The sequence below is a fragment of the Lepidothrix coronata genome, unplaced genomic scaffold, assembly GCF_001604755.1.
Source record: "Lepidothrix coronata isolate B3197 unplaced genomic scaffold, Lepidothrix_coronata-1.0 Scaffold178, whole genome shotgun sequence".
NCBI lineage: Eukaryota > Metazoa > Chordata > Aves > Passeriformes > Pipridae > Lepidothrix > Lepidothrix coronata.
In genome coordinates this window covers 1,548,455-1,564,763 of record NW_016690358.1, presented here as the reverse complement: position 1 = coordinate 1,564,763, position 16,309 = coordinate 1,548,455, and the positions used below count along the sequence as shown (strand labels likewise).

The 16,309-nt window shown below is 54.0% G+C and overlaps 1 protein-coding gene across 5 annotated transcripts in view; it reads left to right on the top strand.

Annotated features, from left to right (window-relative positions):
- The window catches only part of PCDH1 (protocadherin 1), a 56,061-nt gene that overhangs the window by 15,234 nt on the left and 24,518 nt on the right, over positions 1–16,309 (top strand). For all 5 annotated transcript variants that reach the window (XM_017830423.1, XM_017830421.1, XM_017830420.1 and 2 more), the window contains exon 4: positions 13,902–14,121. In XM_017830423.1, the coding sequence (XP_017685912.1) occupies positions 13,902–14,121 (220 nt within the window). The remainder of the gene's footprint in view (positions 1–13,901; positions 14,122–16,309) is intronic.

Here is a 16,309-nt window from a genome sequence, read left to right as displayed (position 1 = left end):
CTGAGAGTCCTGTGGGCAGGGCAGGAATGTGCAGTGGCTCGCGGCAGGTCTGTGCTGGGGGACTTCGCTTGATGGCAGGGAGCAGTGCCTGTACCTGGGAGAGCAGTGTGGGGTATTTGGGACCTCAAAATGAAGAGCTTCAGCCACGGGAGATGAGGATCCCCGTGGTATGGGCTGTCTGCACAGCCAGAGGCAGCGTGGGTGTGTGCAGGCTGTGCTGCAGGGGGAGGTGACAGCGGGGTGCTCACAGCCAGCACCCCACAGAAGGGTGGCACAGAGGGGTGAATGATGTCTGTGACGGGGTGGCAGAGACACGGACAGGCTGTTTGTCAGGGGTAGGTGATGCAGGGGGTGCAGCCCCTGGGAGGAGGTGGCACAGGGAGGGGTACAACCCCTGTCCCCCGAGGAGGGGGCAGTGGGGTGTGTGCAGCCTGTACTGCAGTGGGAGGTGGCAGGGGGGGTACAGCCACAGGGAGAGGTGGCAGTGGGGTGCACACAGCCTGGACATGGCAGGAGGTGACAGTGGGGTGTGTGTAGTGTGCAGCCTTGAGCAGGTGATGACTCCTCTGTGAGCAGCACATCTGCAAGGAGGCAGTGGCACTTGCTGTCCCTAACCAATCCAGGAGAGCATCAAGTCTCTCCTGCCTGACAGTCCCTGGCCCCACCAGCACTTGGGACCTCATTCTTTGCTCCCTTGAAAGGTCACCCAGCGTGTGCCACCTCCTGGGGCTCCCCACATCGGGGCTGGGTGACCTGCAGCACTGCCCAGTCCGCTCTTCTCACCCTGCTGAACAAGATGTTGCTCGTTCCTCCCTGCCCTCCTCTTCCTCTCCATTCTCAGACCCCCTGCCTCTCCCCTGCCAGATGCCCTTGGAGCCAGTGTTGGTCTGTGGTGAACTTGGGCTTTCCTAGCTTGGATCTGGGTTACTTCTTTTTTTTCCTCCCCAATCTCCCCTCTTTTTCTTTTGTGTATCTGCTGCTCTCCACCCCTTTCTCCTGACCTCTGTGGCTTTCCCCTCGCACCAGTCTCTCCTGACGGGTTGTGTGCTGGCCCTGGCACGGAGGGATGGCACAGAGGGATGGCACAGAGGGATGCTGAGCCCTCTGCAGCGCAGAGCCGAGTCCTGGCTGGCTCTGACGGCCGAGCTGTGGATCCCCTGTGCGATGAAAGCCCTGGCTGTGTGGGCAGCCGCCCACTCCAAGCCACGCTGATTGATATTCCCAGCACTGCTTTGCCCGCTCGGCCGGGCTCTCAGCTGCAGTGCTGTTCCCTGGAGCGGGGCCCAGCCCTGCAGCCTCCGTAATCCGACACCCAAATCCCGGGGAAAAAACCCGGCGCTGTGACGGGCTGTGTCCCGGGCACTTGCTGGTCCCCGTGTGTCCCCAGGCAATTGGAGGTCCCCGTGTGTCCCTGGGAATTTGGAGGTCCCTGTGTGATCCCGGGCACTTGATGGTCCCTCCGAGGCTGTGGATGGGGTGAAGGGTGAAGGGTGGGATGCAGCTGGAGGGGGAGGAGGGTGGAGTGTTCCCAGGTGAGGACAGAGCTGAGATGTTCTGGGATGGGATAGAGAGGAGGTTGGGGTAATGAGAGGCTGTGTGATGTAGGGCAGGACAGGGAGGGGTGTTGTGGAGGAGGGCGAGGGCTGAAGGATGCCTGGAGCAAAGGGCACACAGTGGCTCTGTCCCTGGGAACTGTGTCAGCTCGGGGTGGGGAGGGCAGCCCTGGTGGGGTGGGGAGGACAGCCCTGACAGGGTTTGGGGCAGCAGAGAAGAGGTGGATCCTGTGCCCTTGTGTCCCTGGAGCTGGTGTCCACCAGAGACCCCTGGAATGAATCCCCCTGTGTGGGGCTGTGCAAAGAGCAGGATCCCCCTTCATGTCTCGTGGGATGTTGGACATTCAGCCCCTGTGGTGTCCTGCCAAATCTGAGCACCATGCCAGGCCCAAAGCACCTTCCTCCCCCTCCACCCTCATCCCCACACATCCCTGTGGTGTGAGAGCTCCTGCCCATGGCAGAGCTGTGCTCCCTCCTGCTGTCAGACAAGCTGGTTCCTCCAAGCTGCAGTTGCACAACCCCAGCTCTTGGGAGAAACCAAGATGGTCAGTGGAAGTTACTCCAAAAGGGACTTTTCCTGCAGTGTCCTGATCCTTCAGTGCCCCAGGAAGCCCCACAGTCTGCTCAGCTAGGGCAGAGGAGGGTTGAACATGAGTGAGGAGGCAGCAAAGGCCACCTCTGGCATCTTGGTCCCCCCCTTGTCACCTCTGACACCAGTTGCAAGGTCCATCAGTCCAACTGGATGAGGCTCAGTCTTGGCCTCCCCTCTGGGAGCCTGGGTCATCTGTGATTCAGACCCACTCAGCCTCCCCCTAACAGGCCATTCATCGACCTTTTCTTCTTGACCTTTCCAGTACTTCAAGAAGGCTTCTAAAAAGGATGGAAAGTGACTTTTAACATGGGAAGATAGTGATAGGATGAGGGGGAACAATTTTAAACTAAAAGAAGAGGGATTTGGGTTAGATATTGGGAAGAAATTCTTGACTGTGAGAGTGATTCAGGTGGTTCAACCCTGGCACAGGTTGCCCAGAGAAGCTGTGGCTGCCCCATCCCTGAGAGTGTCCAAGGCCAGGTTGGATGGGGCTTGGAGCAACCTGGGCTAGTGGAAGGTGTCCCTGCCCATGGCAGGGGTTTGTAACAAGATGAGCTGTAAGGTCCCTTCCACCACAACCATTCTGTGATTCTGTTCTCTCTTGACTTTCTGGAGGTCTCAATTTGCACCCTCGAGGACCTGCTTTCCATATCCCACCAGCAGTAAAGGTTTCTTTTCCCGGTGATGTTCCCAACTCAACCCTGTGGCTGAGAGCACGAGAGGAAGAGGAGGTCAGGCAGAGGACCAGAAAGAAAACAACTCCCCCGGATCCCTTAAAAACAACCCCTATTTGTTTTGCATCAGTGTCTTGTGTGGTGTAAACTGTTTACTCCCTCAGTCCTTCAGATGCTGGCAGGAAAGCGTGGGTGGGTTTGTGGTGGGAGAGTGGGATGTGACCTGCTGGCAGAGCAGGAGAAAGCTCGTACACTATCTCCTCATTTACATCCATTTTGGCACTCACAGCCGTGCCTCGTGGGTGCTGCCCAGAGATCCCTGAAGATGCCCCTGCCCCGGGAGGTAAACATCCTTCTGAGCACCTCCTTGCTTGCAAAATGCCCACCTGTGATCTCCTCTCTGCACGTGGCACGGGCGGATCCTGGCGGGTTCCATCAAAGCTGTTCAGAGCCATCACTTGGGGCGGGCAGCGAGTCACCTCCTCCCTCCCCCTGCACTGATCCTGCTCCGTGGCGAAGCTGCCGGAGCAGAGTGCCCTGATTCAGCTCCTCTGAGACATCTTTAAAGGCCCGAGCAATCTGAAAGCCTGCAGCTATTTTGCTCCCACACGGCCTGGTTTTCACATCCTCCAAACTCCCCGATGCTCTGGAGCAGCTGCAAAGCTGCTGCCGAGGAGGCTCTGACAGATATCCAGCCCTGCTTGGGGGGGAAACCTCTTGTCTGAGCTCTGGACGGAGATCCTGCTCGAAATGTCTTGCTGAAGTGATGTCTGATGTTCCTCTTACACTAATCTATTAATCTTTCTGCTTCTTCATCAAAAGCACTCAAGCCCCGTAGAAAGCAAAATCAGTGTTTCAGATGTTTGAAGAGCCCTTCGTTATTATTCAGGCTGGGCAAGACCTTTTGGGGTGTTGTGATTCAAGGCTCTGCAAGTGCCTGGAGGAGCTTGGGCTGGTTTTTTTTCCCAAGGATTTCAAGTGGATCACAGTTTATTAGGGGTGTCTCTTGCCAAGAGAAGAGAGCTCAGAAACACGCTCTAATGTTCAGGAAATTTGTCTCGAGCCGCAGCCTGCAAGGTTTGACCCAAGGACTTGACAGCTCTCCCAGGATCTGAGGACAGCTCATCCATACCAGGGGTTCTGTGCCAGACCTGGTAATGCCAGAGCAGTGCAGGCAAGAGAAGTGGCTCTACCAAGCCTCACACTATTACTTGTCCTACCTGTTTGATGTCTCCAAATGAAGGCTTGACTTACCCAGTATCACCGTCCAGCAGGAGCTGCAGGTTGGTTGCAGACCACTAAAGGGAGGGCTCTGCCCAACAGAGCATGTTGGTGCACAGACTTATGGAATAGTCACAATTCCTTGGGCAAACAGGAAAAGCTTCTGCCCTTTGCCAGTGAAAATAGAGGTGGTTTGAGAACAGGTTTGCCCTCAGAGGAAAAATTTCAATTTGAAAACAAATCAGGAAGAATCGGCATTTTTTCCCCCTATTTCCCAAGTCAATCAATATACATATTATATATAAATATATTTTTTCCTAGTAATTTCCAAAGGCATGATTCCCACTGACCTTTTTGAATTTGAATCATAATTAATACTTGGCTTGAATTCTGAAGTGAAAGGTACCTTTGCAAGAGCATCATTTTTTCATTTTTACATGTCAGCAAAGATCTCCCCCCTGCCCCAACCCTGAAACCAGAAACTCACTTGAATAATGATCTGAATTCAGCAAATTGACAGGTTTTCTGTGCAGAGTCTTCCCATTGCAGCGTTCCTGGTTGTCTCTGTTTTTTTGATAGAGTCCTGACTTTATGGCTCAGGACCCCCTGCTCCCCCCAGAGCTTTCAATACTCTCTGTCAGCTCCACTGGGTGCAACTGGGAGCCAGATTAGCTCATTATTTTCCCAGCATTATTTTCCCACTCTACAGCTGTTGGATTCCTCGAGGGCTTTGTTCAAGTGTTACTCCCAGTCCTGGAACCTTTTTCTTCCTGGGATCTTCAGATGGTTTTAATGTGATTATGAGACCTCCTTCTGTGTCCTGGGCAATTTCCACTCTACACCAACCATCTCCAAAATAGCTCTATTATCAGCTTGATAGTGATAGACATTTCAGGACACCCCGGCCAGTCCAATTGAGACATTATTCCATAAAGATTATGACCCCTTTAGATTTTATGAGTCACCCTTCAGATGATTTATTTCCATATTTTCCTTTCCAATCTTCATTTCACCCAAAGAAAAGCCAAATTGCACACCCTCATGGGCTCCGAGCTCTGATAGGCTGAGGGGTTAGGCAAGCTCTGTCCTGAGGCTGTCTAAATGGGTTTCTAATTGCGTTAGATCTTGCTATGAGTTAGATAAATTCGATCTGACCAGGCAGGTTGGCACCGGGCTTTGGCGGCTTCTTTGAGCATCATGCAAATTTCAGGAGGCTTCAGGGCACCTATGTGGAGTCAGCCCACATTTTACCCAGATTTATTCATTAAATAGTGCCTGGGGATGTGATGTCCATTTTAGGATGGCTGTTCTGCTATCATTATTTCGGCAGGACTTGGAGACTGTCTCTTCTGTCTGCAAGGTCAGCACTCGCTAATTGTCAGCAGTGGCAGCCATGCGAGCAGCCACTCACAAGGGTGAGCAGTTGCATTTGGGGTAATACCTGGTTTGGGGAGCTGGAATCATATGGATTCCTGTGTGTCTTTCCTCTGGTTGCAGATTCCTTCTGTAGTATTGTTTGTCAACAATGGAAGAGCTAAAGGGTTGTTGGGAGCAACCCTCGTGTCAGGCACTGGGATGGGGAAAGAGGGAAAGGGTTGTTGGGAATAATCCTTGTGTCAGACACTGGGACGGGGAAAGAGGGAAAGGGTTGTTGGGAATAATCCTTGTGTCAGACACTGGGACGGGGAAAGAAGTAAAGGGTTGTTGGGAACAACCCTCCTGTCAGACACTGGGATGGACAAAGAGCTAACGGGCTGTTGGGAATAATCCTCATGTCAGACACTGGGATGGGGATGGACACAAGGATCTGTGGGCAGAGCACAGCCATCAAGTGAGACTCACGAGCATCAGGTGGACCAGAACTGTCAGCCCCATGGCTGATGTGCCCTGTGTGACCCCAGTAGCTGTGATGGTGACCCACTGAATTGTCAGAATGGTAGATCAGAGAGCCGAGCCTTTAATTCTCCTGGTAGTCCTGTCCAGAGTTTTCAGTGTTCTCTTGGAGACAGCACCTTCAACGGAAGATTTCTGAGAAGGTTGTTTTGAATGCAGGAGGGGTCTTACAAGTGTGCACAGCCCACACCTCTGCTCAGAGCTGGGTCCATCTGCCTCCCTCCCTTGTCTGTGCTGGCTGCAGCTCCTGCCTGGGTGCTCCATCCCTCCCTTGTCCAAGCAGGGAGAGCCCCTGGGACCTGTTCCCTTGCTCTGGCAGAAGATCTTTCCTCAATTCCTGCATGTTGTGCTAACAGGGAGCAATCCAGCACTGCTGGGAATGCAGCTCTGGCTGTCTTGATTTGCTTAACAAAGAGATAGCCTGTTCTTGTGCCTCTGAACATCTGGAGATGCTGTGGCAGGGCAGGGAGGGACCTCTGGGGCAGACAGCGTGCCCAGGCCACTAAGGGGACCAGGGAGACATGGGAGGGAGAGACAGAGGAGCTCCTGGAGGAGCAGAGATGCCAGAGATTCCTGTAGATGCCAGGAGGTGACACCAAGCCAGGGCAGTGTTTGGTTTGCAGTGTTTGCCTTTGCTGCTGGTCTGCAAACACCCTCCCTCCCGCTGCTGCTGTGCCAGGTAACGCCATGAGCTCTTCCCATCCCCTCCAGGTATGGCAGGGTGGGTGCAGAAGGAGCAGAGGATGCCTTGGGAGGCTTCTTCTCCAAAGATCAGCGCAGTGGTCAGCCAGCGTGCTGCTGGGGAAAGGACGGGAAGAGCTGTCTGTGCTCGGATCCATCCCCACCCCAGAACACCGGCAGGAGCACGGGCTGTTGTCAGAGGAGCTGTAAAATGGTCGGCTGTTTACAGCCACGAGCCGAGCTGGTGTCCTGTTTCCTAGAGCTTGAACGTTGCCCTGGGTGGTTTTGTCAATTCAGGTCCAGCTTTCCTCGAGGCTTGCCCTGGTTTCCATGGACAAAATATTCCCCTCAGCCTCCTGCTCCGAAGCCTGTGTAGCACTGGACTGGAGCCGTGCTCCTCTCCAGGCACGACCCTGGCAAATAAAATAATTCCCACACGCCACAAAGCCTCCCCACACGAAAAGCTGGGTCTGTGCAGTTCAGAGCGTGGTCCCCCGGGCTTATCTTCTCCTTTTTCTCTCAGTAACCGGGGATGTTGCCTCGCTCCAGGTTGGTTTGTAACGGAGAGGGGTTCATGAATTAGTCTGAAGTTGACTAACTCCTGCGCCACAATGGCTCCCTTGTCACTTATTTTTATATTCCGGGCGTTGGGTCTGACATTGCCTTTCACTCTCAGCCCTGTGAGTTGCTGCATTGTGGCGGCTGTTGGGGAAGCAAGCTCCTTTGGCAGCTGGCTGAAAGGCCGTTGAGGCTTCTGGCATGTGGGGAGGCGCAGGAGCCACTGGAAGCTGCCAGATGAGCCCATGAGCCGCGGATCCTGCTTTGGGATCAGCAGCGAGGGAGTTAACACTTCGGGTATTTTCACCACTCCAGCGTTAATCGGCGCTCATGGGGGGAGCAGGGTGGCTCACCTCCGTTCCCGGCGGCAGGAAAAGGGTGCCCGGGGCGGATTTTACAGTTTCCTTTGTGAACAATGGAATTTCGGGACCGCATCTCCCGCTGCTCCATCCATGCCCTCTGCGCAGGGGGTGATGCCGTGAGTTTGCAGGGAGCCAGTGTTCCCTCCTAGCACTGCTCTCGTTTGGGCTGAGTTTGTTTTCCCCGGGTTTAGCAAGGAGAATCAGTTTGGTGCAGGTCCTGAGAGCTGGGAATGTTTTAATGAAGGGAAAGGCAGGAGCGAGCAGAGTGGGGCTGCGGAGAGAGTGGATCCCCTTAGTCCCCATCCAGCATCCGTGGGTGGAATCCTCATAGAATCACAGCATCACTAAGGTTGGAAAAAACCTCCAAGATCATCAAGCTTTGGCTGATTCCCACCTTGTGCCCCAGCCCAGAGCACTGAGTGCCACGTTCAGTTGTTCCTTGGACACTTCCAGGGATGGGCACTCTCCCACCTCCCTGGGCAGACCCTTCCAGTGCTTAACCAGCCTTTCCATGAAGAAATTTTTCCTGATATAATGTTTTTCGTACTGTGTCCTCTTGGTAGAAGGCACCAGCACAGGCAGGGACTGGTGCTGGGGGGTTTGGGGTGTGCAGCCAGGACCAGGCAGGCTGGGGAAGGGTGTCGGGGGCAGCCCAAGAAAATTCCTCATCAAAACAAGGTCGTGCTACTTCAGACAAGCCCCAAACCGTGGGTGTGACCCCGGCCTCCCTATTGTGGGAATGCTGTGGCAGAGGTGGAAGAGGCAGAGAGAAGGGCAGCAGGGCTGGCCTGACCTGCCTGGTGTCTGCAGGAGGACAACCTGCACGTCCCCACACGCTCAAGAGAACACACGGAGCAGGATGCAGCATGGATTTGTGGAATTGGAAAGGAGCAGAGCAAGGAGCAATTTTTTTTTTTTCTCACAACCCTGCAGGTAGGAGAAGTTCAAGGCAGAATTACCAGGCAGCAGATACAGAACCAAAGGGCTTTTTCCACGGAGCAGGGAGTTCATTGCTGCAGGATGCCAGGGGCTCAAAAAGGCAAGAGAACACTTCACAGAGGATGGGGGGGTCATTAAATGTGGAGCTGCAAACCATTCCATCTCAGGAAAAAAACCCTGAACTGTGGCAGCACAGAAACCCACAGGACTTACCAGGGGATGAACATCTTCATCAGAGCATCTGCCAGTGCTGGAGGCAGCTGCTGGTGCTCCCTGAGGAAAGAGTGGGATGGGGGCTTGGTTTGTTCCTCAGATTTAGAGGCTGGCAGAGGTCTCCCCATCATCTCCCTAGCACTGGGGAGCCCTTGAAAGGAGTTTTTTTCCAGAGCCACAATTTCTCAGCTGAGAAAATAGACAGCTTTGCCCCAAATCCCATTTTGGCGCGGTGGCAAAGTGGAGGCAGCAGAAATAGAAATAGAAAACCAATAAATACTGGGGGAAAAGGGAAGGAGTGGATAGCAATTAGTAGAAATGAGTAGTTATGGAGTGTAGAAAATTAACAAGGAAAGCCAAAGACATTGGGGGGAAATCAATTTTGACAAGGTAAACACAATAAGTAGTTTAAAAAATGTGCTGGGAAGAGGTGGAATCCAGTAACTGTCAATTCCAACTGGAGATTGCAAAATTGTTAATTATGTAGAAAACTGCAAAAGTATTCAATGAATAGTTGTAGTAATTTGGACTGAGGCATAACAACGTAGGATGTAGTACCTGCCCATGCATTGGTAACCAGCAAAGTCATTCAAAATCGCCTTGAAAGAGTGAAACTTGATATAATTGAATGAAATAATTGGTACCAAAGAGTATTCAAAAGTCTGGAGTAGGATCTCTCTGATCCAGGGGTGTTAATGGAGCTGGGGAGCCCAGGCAGGGCCAGGAGGAGTGGGAGGGCATGAGCCAGCTGGGACAGTGATGGGGATGCTGTGTGCAGTGCACACTGTCCTCGCCAGCCCCGGGGAACAACTGGATTAATAGCTAAAGCAGGCAACTCGATGATGGAAATAGCATTGACGTCAGTCACCGCAGCTTGATGGCAAAGGGGTACTGGGCAGTGTCATTACATGACAGGTCCAGCTTTTAAACCTTTCCTTAGGCATCTGGTCCTGGCCTCTGTAGGAACAGGATCTGCTCGAGGCGCTCCTGCGGGTCTGAAGCGGCAGAGCTGGTTTGAGGTTACAGGGCTTGGCTGATCAGCTTGGGGTTGATGGATATGCTGAACTGATGATGTGTTTTGTTGTTGTTATTATTATTATTATTATTATTTTGAATGAGCACTACTCTCAGGGTGGACATCAGGAAGGATGGAAAAGGTTGTCAGGCATTGGCAGGGGCTGCTGAGGGAGGTGTTGGAGTCCCCACCAGGGAAGGCCTGGCCGTGGCACTGAGTGCTCTGGGCTGGGGGACAAGGTGGGGATGGGGCACAGGGTGGACTCGATGGACTGGGAGGGCTTTTCTCAATGATTCTGTGATTACAAGCGAGGCATTGTGAGATGGATGAAGATCTGGTTTATCCTCAGCTGGGCAAAGAACAGTTTGTCTGGAGTCCTGGTGGAAGGAGGTTCTCCTGGAGGAGCTCCCCGGCGGCGGCACCGCTGCCACTCAACGCCGCAATCAACGATCTGGAAGTAAATATAAAATCACCGCTGATAAAACCTGCAGCTGACATGGAGATTGGTGGAGTGGGAGATCATGATGAGGATAGAGCAGTCATGCAGAGCAATCCAGATTGCTTGGTAAACTGGGCCCATTTAAACAAAGTGCATTTTAACACAGCCGAGTGCAAAGCTGCGCGTTGAGAAATGGGGAATGCTGGTTTATATCCCGGGAAGCACTGACTTTAAAATGGATTTAAGGGTCACACTGCATGAGTAGCTCAGCGTGAGCGCTCGTGGTGCTCACACTTAAGGGCTAGTACAGACCTCAGGTGAGAAAAACCTGAGAGGCAGGAGAAGGAAGGCTCTGCAGGAAGCCCTGGTGAGATGGCAGCGGTGCTCCTGCGAGGATCACCTCCCGTGAGGAATGGGGAAAAACGGGGGCAATTACACATGAGGGCCACAAAACTGATTTGCTGGCTTGCAGGTTGTGACTTGGTCCTGGTTTGTTTGACTGGAAAAGAAGACTGAGGCATGCCTGGATTGCACTGTACAAGCAACTCCTTGTGTAGAGGATGCTGCGTGCTGAAAGGCTCTTTAACCTACCAGAGAAAGGTCAAACAAAACCCAATTTCTGTAAGTCAGTGCCAGACAAATTGATTCAGTGTCTTTCCGTGACTCCAGAACAAGGCTCTCCGGGCTGGAGAGCTTCACAAGGCACAAGCTGGTAGGGCTGGGCAGAGAATGAGGGGGGCACTGCCCACGTTGGGCTGGGGGGGAATGGGGTTGAGTGCAGGTTGTCTTTCCCCCCCAGGGAGGAGAAGAGCCCTTTCAAGGGCTGCCAGGCAGGATGTGACATTTAAAGGAGGTGTTTTTCAGGTAAAAGGGATGCTATTTGGACGGAGACCCCTCAGGGGAGGGATAGTAGCTGTCACAGGCTGGGTTTCAGAGGCTGTTTGTTTGTGTTATTGCAGGCACCCCGAGGAGCCCGGGTTGTTTGGCTGAGGTTTTACAAGCACAGAGTGAAAGCAGGAGCTTGGAGCTCGGGATGAGCCTCGGTGAGGGAGGAAATCATCTTCAGGCAGGCAGTCAGGATGCAGGAGGAGGCTGTGGGAGAGCAGCTCCTGGCACAGTGGGCAGTGATGTCAGTGCAGTGGTGGCTTTTGTGGGCTTTACACAGCTGGGCAGCCCTTGGAGTGGGCTGGGAGGGGACTCCAGAGGGTCATCAGCACACAGCTCTGCCGTGGGTGGGACTGCCTTGCCCTCAGGTGGGCACAAAGTCCTCCTGAGAGGGCCTTGCCTGTCCCTCCATGACAGAGATTGCACCTTCTGCTTTGGCAAGAAGGTTCTGGCACAGGTTGCTCAGAGAAGTCCCACCCCTGGAAATGTCCAAGGCGAGGTTGGACAGGGCTTGGAGCAACATGATCTAGTAGAAGGTGTCCCTGTTCATGGCAGGAGGGTGGAACGAGATGACCTTTAAGGCCCTTTCCAACCCAAACCATTCCAGGATTCTGTGGTTGCACTTGGCCAAAACTACCATTGTTTTTTTTTCTATAGTGATTAACCTCAGTCTTCCCATGGCTGAGAGCCTCTCCTTGTCTGCCCACGGTCCAAAGCAGCAGCTTTTTCTTTGCAGAAGCCTTTTGCAAGCTTCAGGAGTGCTGCCTCTGCCAGCCTTACCCTTCTCCTTCCTGAACTAAATTCCTCATTTCTATTTTTAATATTTTGTCGTGGTTCCCAACAACCGCTTGTTTCGGTTCGCCTCGGCAGTGGCACCCAAGCTGGGCACTGCTCTGCCTCCAAAGCCCGGCTCAAACTGAGCAGAGCAGAGAGATCCCTGCGTGGCTCAAAGGCTGTTTACACATCCCAATACAGATGCATTTTTTGGGGCGAGGCTGATGGATCACCCAGCCCTGGTGTGCTGCAGCCCCCGGCCCCTCTGCCAGCCCCGCTGCTCGGGGGGGATCATTTCTGGCAGATGTGACAGACACATCCCACATCTGTCACCCCAGCAGTTAATGAAAATACAGGCTAGAGATGGACCCGGGACACAACCCGGAGAATTCAGTTTGATCCCTCGTCCCAGCCTGTCTGCAGCAATGACTTTGTGAATGCAACTTTCTAAACGCTTTGCATCCACCCTGCAGTGAGTTGCACTATATTACCCAGGCAGAGATGTACATGCTGCACTTACACTGTTTTCTTGCATTACTTATGAGAATGTCATCGAAAATAGTGTCAAAAAAACTTCCTAAAGTCAAGGTAGAACATTTACTGCTCCTCCTCCATCCACCAAGTCTGCTGTCTTTTCAAAGGAAGAAGTTCAATGGCTTGACATGTTTGTTTGTGACAAACCTACAGTGGCTGTTACTCATTTCCTTGTTATCTTGTAGGTACTTACAAAGAGTTCTTTTATCTGCTTCAGTATTTTTCCAGGAACTGAAATTAAGCTAACTGTTTTATAATTCTCCAGCTCTTCTTTTTTCTCATCATTAAAGACAGGCGCTATTTTAGCTCACTTCCAATCTTCTGGAAGCTCCCTGATTCTCTACGAATTCTTCAAGAAAAAAAAGTTTTGGAAAAAAAACACCAACAACCCAGCCCTAACAACTCTGAAGTTACTTAAATCAGGTCTCTAAGCATCTGGGATGAATTTAATCAGGTCCAACCAACCTTAAAGCAGCTAGCTCATCTAAATGCTCCCTGTGTGTTCCTTCCCTCCGTTTGTCTCAATTCCTTCCCTTTCCTGGTCGGTGCTCGCTGTGTGGGACGCCTGATTGCCACTCATTTGTAGTAAAGACACCAGCAAAAAAAAAAAAAAAAAAGAAGGTATTCAGCCTAAACGATGTGTTGTCTCCACTTATCTCCTCATCACCTCCAGATTCCCATCAAACAGCTCCTTTCTTGGGCTCCTTCCTACGTTTATGGGCGCTGTGGTGTCTTTTTCTCTCTGCCGGTGTTTGTGTTTTGTGTTTCATTCTCCGCACGCATCATCCCGCTCTTGCCCTATGAACTCGTGCTACCCTCTCCACTCCTCGGCAATCACGACAAAGAAGGATTTTGTGGAAGGATTTGGAGGAGGATAATGATGTAGCTTAATGGCTGTTTGCGGGGAGCTCCTCCCGAGCACGAGGCAAAGCTGGGGAGAGAAAGTGTGAAGTAGGGTCTTTGAAATGCTTAACGAGCAGACAAAAGCTGCGATGGTGACCCTTGGTGGAGAAGCTCTGAGGATGAGAGATGGGGTCAGGCCAGAGGCTGGGAGGTGAGGGATGATGTCACCGTGGCTCTGTGCTGGGCAGTGATCCCATTAGAGGGGCTCTGGGGTGGGTTTGGCCACGTGGGTCTCTGAAGACACCAAGGGGACATGTAGAGTGGGGACCCCAGGTGAAAGGGGGGGGAGGGCAGTGCTTCAGGATTCAGGGGGATGTTTCCAGAGCCTTCCTGCCATGGGACAGGACATCTGCCCAGGGTTGTCTCTGGGTGAAAGAAGAGGCTGGAACAGGAGCTGCGGGGGGAGCTGGTGGGTTGGGGGAGCACAGGGACCGTGCAAAGTGTGCTCCCCGCGTGTGGTGGTATCTGATGGGGGGCTCTTGGCTGGGGAAGGCCCCACACTGTGCCTGTCAGGATGGCTGTGGGGGGCTGAGGATGGACCCTGCTGGTGTTGGCAGCGCCAGGCAGGAGCTCTCTGCCTCTGTTTGTGGGTCAGGTTTGATGACCCCCCTCTCTGCCTTCCTCTGCTTGGGTGGGTGATGCAACAGCTCTTCTCTTCTCTCCAGTTACCTCATCGCCGAGTGACGTTCTCTGCAGCCAGCCAGGCTCAGGACCTGCAGGATCCCTCCCAGCACAGCTACTACGACAGTGGGCTGGAGGAATCAGAGACCCCCAGCAGCAAATCATCGTCGGGGCCCCGCATCGGGCCCCTGGCCCTGCCCGAGGACCACTACGAGCGCACCACGCCCGACGGCAGCATCGGGGAGATGGAGCACCCCGAGAACGGTACGTGCCCGCCCACCCGGGCCCGCCTCTCCCTCCCCCGGGGCCCGGGGCTGCTCATCCCCTGCCCTGCACCTCCCCCGGGGGGTGAGATGGGCCGAGGAGCTCGGCTGGCCACGCTGGGCTGTGGTGGGGAGGGGAGGATGGGGGAGAGATGAGGCTCAAAGCAGGTACAGCGAGGAGGAGGGAGGGGAGGTCTGGGGGAGGGAAGGGGATGTGGGAACGGGAAGAGTTGAGCAGGCAGATGGGTTTGGCAGGAGGTAGATGGGTTTGGCAGGAGGTAGAGAAGGGGTCCAGCAGGGTGGTCCAGGGTGGCAGCCCAGGGGCACCCAGCCCAGGTGAGCTCGTGTGCCACGCTCAGGGGGTCCCACGGGCGCCTGTCCCCATGGCAGGGCAGGGTGGGTGGGTGTGATGCAGCTCTCCATGCTGTGGTGGGGGTCAGAGCCATGGGAGTTTCCCGGGGAGCAGAGGGGACAGCAGGTTTAGGGGCACAGGCTGGGGTGAGGAGACCCGTGGAGTGGAGGATCAGAGAGCGTGGGGGTGGCAAACCCGAGAGCGGCGTGTCCTGCCTTCACTGGGCCCTGCGGGTCACCTCCTGCTCGGGCCCAGCTTCCCCTGAGAACCCCCCAGGAGCTGTCTGTGGTCTCACTGCAGGCTTTCCCCTGCCCTGGCACAGCTTCACCCCTGGTTCTGCTCCTTGTGCTGCCTCTGTGCTGCCTGCCTGACTGCCCTCAGCAGCCCACTCCCAGCTGTCTTCTCTGGCCAGCTTCAGTTGCTTCCTCAGACTTGGCTCTCGCTGTGCATACAACATCTTCTGTCCTGCACCTGCTGCCTTCTGTGCTCTTGTGCTGAGGGGAGGTTGCTGTGGAGCCAGAAAGTTCAGTGAAACCTTTGGGAGGGAAAGGGAAGTGGTGGCAGAGGGTTCTCCCGAAGTCTCCTCCTACCTCTGAGAGCATCCTGGACTTTGGGACAGGTCTGTATGTGGTGTGAAAATGGTTGAGAACGTGTTCAGCTGGTTTTTAGGGAGCTGCAAGCCTGCTGGATCCCTCTATTAAGGAACCACGTGAGAAGGTCCAGTGGAAGTTCTCATCCTTCTTCCCTCGTTAGTTCCTGGAGTATTGCTGGAGTTCTCTGTGTTACCATTGAAGCCCCATGGTGGGGCCAGGTCTGGCAGGGCTCCCAAATCCATTTATTGCTCTTGCAATATGAGGCACCCTCTTGTCTAGGAGTGTTGTGCAGATCACTTTTTTCCCAAAAGTACCGGTCAGGCAACTAGGAAGAGCAGTTTGGAGAGGTTCCTGGAACCCTGGCACACAATGACAGTACTGGACTTGCCAAGTCAAGAGAGGCTTGAAGGCCATATGGGCAAGGAGATTCCATGTGACTGTGCTGAAGGACATGGTGAGGCAACGGTGGTGGGGGACCTGGAAGAGGAAAGTTGGAGTCCTGGAAAGTGCCAGGCAACTTGGAGATGGTGAGGGAGGAGCAGGACTGAAAGTAGAAAGAGGAGAGAGAGAGGAGCACTTGGGAGGTCTGCAGCAGGAGATGGAGGGCAGAGGGGGCTGTCTGTAGTCCTTGGGGTGTTCCCTGTCTGCCCCAGGTGATGAGCAGAGCTCAGGAAGGCTGAGGGACAGTGCCCAGAGCAGTGGCTCTGACTGGGACAGAGTGCAGGGCACGGCTTCCTGCCCCCAGCATCACAAACCCCAACCTGCCCTATAAACCAGGCAGCTCCCTCTCTTTGCACGAGGCTCCCTGTGTACGTTCCCATCCCAGGAGGACAGGAATCACCCTACACCCATCCACCAACAAATGCACGTGTGGTACAGAGAGGTGCAGAGCTCCCAGGGGATAACCAGAACCAGAACCAGAACCCGAACCCTGTTCTGCTCACTGTCCCCCAGCCTGGCCTGTCTCAGCTCCCTTCACATGGCAGGGGATGGGAGGTCAGGCCCCAGTCCTGACCCGTGTAAAGCAGGGGGAGAGCAGAGGCCACAGCGGGCCAAGGCTCTGAGGAATCCACCAGCATTAGCCCAGCTGGTCCTGGTGCTCTGTGGATAATCTGGCAGTGGCTGTTCGAGGGACCTGAGGAGCAGGGTCAGGGTCATGATCCTTTAAGCAGACCCTGGCACCGGGACAGGTGATTTGGGGATTAGCAGGCACTGGTGGTGTAAGACCAGCTCATTAGAGCTGT